Here is a 4,572-nt window from a genome sequence, read left to right as displayed (position 1 = left end):
AACCAAGCAACCCCCCCCAACTCCCTCCAAAATATAACCCTACCAAATTTCTTTCTTTCTTTCTTTTTTTTTTTGATAAATTTTTTTTACCCCAAATTTAACCTGTTCTTTGGAAATTTCATATATATGAAATATATATCATATATGTGATATGTGTGAATATGTATAATTCTGATTATTGCCCCTCAGTCTTTCCTATTTCCATCCCACCCCTAATATCCACTCTCCTACAAATCCATTTCCCACGTTCACATAGTTTTGTTCTATTTTGGTTTTGTGACACAGTCGTGAAGTGAGAAGGAAATATCATGGACCATAGCTGAGAAGGTTCTGGAAACCAAGCCTAGTGAGCTAAAAGTTCAGAAGGGAATGAGGATGGAGAGCCAGTCAAGAACCATCTCACAAATGTGGTGGTGCATGCTACAGACAGGAGGATCTCTGAGTTCCAGGACAGCCTGGTCTACATAATGAGTCCATGACAGCCAGGGCTACTTAGACGCTTTTTCCAAAACAAAACAAAACAAAACAAAACAAAACAAAACAAAACCTCACAAAGGCCTTTGTTAAAAACAAAACTATGGTACAATTAACCAGGGAAAGAAGAGTTCGAAGAGAGGGGACCACAAGGCAGACAGGCTAGGTCAGCGGATGATGTCGTTTTGTTTCTTCCCACACTCACTGGGGATTTTAAGAAGGGCTCTGTCCGTGGTGAGGTGTGGGACTTGATTTGCTGATGGATAAGCTCTCCCTTGGGAATGTGAAGGATGAAATTCACAGGCTGCAATTCTCACTTCATCTTCTGGTACTCCATAGGGTCCCTCCCCGGTCCTTAGCTCAGGGCCCTCGAATCCTGGGCACATGCTACCTTCCTCTGCAGCTCCTCCCTGGACCAATCAGAGCCGTGCACGTGAGCTGGAGTTCGTGTTGCTAGGCTTTGCACATGTGCCCTCCCTGCGCCCAATGCTCTCAGCGCTCTTCCTGGCCGCCTTCCTGCTCACGTTGCTAGGCAACACACTCATCGTCTTGCTCACCAGCCTGGATCCAGGCCTGCGTGCGCCCATGTACTTCTTCCTACGGCAGCTGGCGCTGGTGGAGATCTGCTTCTCACTAGATGTGGCACCCCGTCTGCTGGTGACCCTGCTGCGGCCAGGACGTGGGCTGTCCCTGACAAGCTGTGCCCTGCAGCTGTTTCTCGTGCTGTCCTGTGTCACATCGGAGTGCTTGCTTCTCACGGTCATGGCCTGGGACCGCTTCCTGGCCATTTGCAGGCCACTGCGTTATGGCGCCATCATGAGCTTGAGGCTGTGCCACCTGCTGGCCACTACCTGTTGGCTCTCAGGAGCCCCTGTGTCGCTGGTCTTCACTATCTGGCTCTTTAACTTTCCCTTCTGTGGGCCACGGGGCATTAGACACTTCTTCTGTGACATTCCACCTCTGCTGAGCCTGGTGTGTGCAGACACCAGAGTCTTCGAGGCCAGTGTCTTCGTGGCCACAGTGCTAATTATGATAGTTCCGGTCTGTCTCATAGTCATGTCCTATACCAGGATTCTGGCTGCTGTCCTTCGGATGCCATCAGCCTCTGGGCGCCACAAGGCCCTGTCCACCTGTGCCTCCCACCTCATCGTGGTAATTCTGTTTTACGGCACAACGGGGGTCATCCACTTGCGCCCCAAGGCCAGCTACTCTCCTGAGAGCAAGCAAGTGGTGTCCCTGTCATACACCATGGTGACCCCCATGCTCAACCCCCTCATCTACAGCCTGCGGAACAAGGAGGTCAAGGCTGCCTTAGGTCGTGTCTTCCTTCAGAGACGGAGCACCTTTACCCTCTGACCCGGACGTTTGGCAGACATTTACCCAATCCTTTGGCAGACATCTCTACCCTGGTGGTCTTGAGGACCTTAGTGCAGGAGTAGGTTAAACTCTTTCTAAAAGATTCTATTGCCGGGAGACTCCCCCTAGGATGTTTGGATGACGTCACAAGTCTCTAATGGCCCCTTGAACACAGCCAGAATTTTGACTTGCTCAGTGTATTGAGTAGGTAGTTTTCTGCTTCTCCACGGGCATAGCAATTGGATTGGAGTTCAAAAGTTCGGTGACTGCATCTTTCCCGTGTGAGCAGAATTGCCAGCAGCAATAAAGAAAAGCAAACTTCAGGAAAGAAAGGAAATGTTAAATTTTAATATCCTATAAACGAGCTGATTTTGGTATGCTGTGATTTGTGTATGAACTTTGCCCCACAGTCTCATGTGCTTCAGCACTTGGTCCACCCGTGGCAAGTGCTGGTCCAGAAGTAATGGAAATGTCAGGGAGTGGAGCCTGGCTGGACGAAGACGGTTGCTGAGAGTGAACCTTGATGTCTCACAGCTAGGCCCCACTTCCTGTTTGCTTCCTGACTGCTGATGCAATGTTTCATAATCCCACCACCATGCTAATTTGGCCTCCAGGAACTGAACCCTCAAACGGTGAGCCAGTCATTAGGAGCACTTGTTGCCCTGGGCGGTGGTGGTGCACACCTTTAATCCCAGCACTTGGGAGGCAGAAACAGGTGGATCTCTGTGAGTTTGAGGCTAGCCTGGTCTACAGAGCGGGTTCCTGTCTTGAAAAACAAAACAAAACAAAAAAAAAAAGAAGAAAGAAAGAAAAGAGAAGAAAAAAAGGAGCACTCATTGCTCTTGCATAGAACTGGGGTTCAATTCTCAGCATCCATCTCTGGGGCTTGGGGTCTGCCACCCTCTTCTGGCCTCCATGGGCACTGCACACACATGGTGATCATATATACTCTCTGGCTCACAGATATAAAATAAAAATAATAAATATTTTAAAACAGCAAAACCATGAACCATAATTCAGTCTTCCTCCTTAAGTTGGTTTTCATCAGCATAAAAAGTCTGGTCCTGTTGAGTCCGGTATGGATGGGACCAGACTGGTCAAGACTGGTCTCAACTGGTTTAGACTGGTCTCAATCGGACCAGACTGGTCCAGATGGGTCTTGACCAGTCTCAATAGAACCAGACCTGTCTCAACCAGACCAGACTGGTCTCAACTTGAACAGACCGGTATCAACTAGACCACACCGGTCCAGACTGGTTTTGACCAGTCCAGACTGGACCAGACCGGTCTCAACCAGACCAGACCCATCCAGACGGGTCTAAACCAGACCAGACCAGTCCAGACCAGTTTCAACCAAATCAGACAGGTCCCGTCCCGTCCAGACCAGACCAGACTGGTCCAGACTGGTCTCTACTGGTCAGGCAGGACCAGATCGGCCTCAACCAGACCAGACCGGTCTCAACCAGTCCGGACTGGACCAGACCGGTCCAGACCAGACCACAGCGGTCTCAACCAGACCAGTCTCAACCGGACCGGACTTGTCCAGACTGGTCTCGACCAAACCAGACCAGTCCAGACTGGACCAGACCAGTCTAGACCGGACCAGGCCAGTCTCAACCAGAACAAACCAGACAAGACTGAACCAGACAAGAATATACTTGTCCAGACCAGTCCAGACCAGACCGGACAAGACTGGACACATTCAGACTCGACTGGTCTAGACTGGAGCAGACTGCTCTTGACTGGATTCTACCAGACCAGACCAGTCTTGACCGGACCAGAGTAGTATCGACCATCGACCAGACCAGACTGGTCCAGATCAGTCTCTATCAGTCCACACCGGACCAGACCGGTCTCAACTGGAATAGACTGGACAAGACTGGACCAGACAAGAATATACTCATCCAGACTGGTCTAGATCAGACCGGACCAGACAGGATAAGACCAGACAAGACCAGACTCGACTGGTCTAGACTGGAGCAGACTGCTCTTGACTGGATTCTACCAGACCAGACTAGTCTTCTAGTAAGACAGAGTTGAGAGAGATTGGAAAGCAAATCCATTATGTAAGAAAACAACTAAATTCTCATGAAGCCTAATTATTTGCGCTGTTTATTAATAGCTCTGTTCCTGCCCCACTCTTCCAGCAACAAATTAGGATCTGACTTGAGATATCACTCTGGATGAAGGGGGGGGGGGGAAGCCTGCTCTTGGCTTCCCTTTGTATTTTCCCATCATAGTCCATAACAGCTTTCATTATGATTTGGGTCCCCTTTATTGCATGCATAAATAAAATCTGACAAAAGTGTGAGTAAATCCTTAGGTGGTAAAGGCTGATAGAAGAGGGCAAAAATTAATTTTATGCATTAAGAATCTCTTTAAGTAGCTTCATGGAAACAAAAGGAAGTGACATCGGAGACTAGTGGATTTCAGCATCTTCAGTCTATGCACTCCACAGGCTTGCCTCGAAACAGTTACTCCGCCAAGGGCTCTGGCTGCAGCTGCTGGCTCCAGAGGTCACAGAGGATGCCCACGCTGCACCTTCGAGGATGGCTTAGGTTCTCCAGGCAGCCAAAGGCCAGAGCCAGCGGGGATTCTTTTTTTTTTCCCACTCTAGATCTCTGGAGAGCATACATTGTGTTTCCCTGAAGAAATTCCATATTAAGCTAGTTTTTACAATGAGATCTTATTAAATTCTGACCATGATTTGCTCATTGGCAAAAATGTGAGACTTCAACTATT

At 48.8% G+C, this 4,572-nt stretch overlaps 1 protein-coding gene across 1 annotated transcript; it reads left to right on the top strand.

Annotated features, from left to right (window-relative positions):
* The first annotated feature begins 858 nt into the window (after positions 1-858).
* LOC142857628 (olfactory receptor 10A7-like) lies at positions 859-1,830 on the top strand. The gene has a single exon (XM_075986253.1). The coding sequence runs from the start codon at positions 859-861 to the stop codon at positions 1,828-1,830; it is 972 nt and encodes a 323-aa protein (XP_075842368.1).
* The last annotated feature ends 2,742 nt before the right edge of the window (positions 1,831-4,572 follow it).

The sequence above is a fragment of the Microtus pennsylvanicus genome, chromosome 1 (assembly GCF_037038515.1).
Source record: "Microtus pennsylvanicus isolate mMicPen1 chromosome 1, mMicPen1.hap1, whole genome shotgun sequence".
NCBI classification, from domain to species: domain Eukaryota; kingdom Metazoa; phylum Chordata; class Mammalia; order Rodentia; family Cricetidae; genus Microtus; species Microtus pennsylvanicus.
The sequence above is the reverse complement of the archived record's forward strand: the minus strand, read 5'-3'. Positions and strand labels throughout refer to the sequence as shown.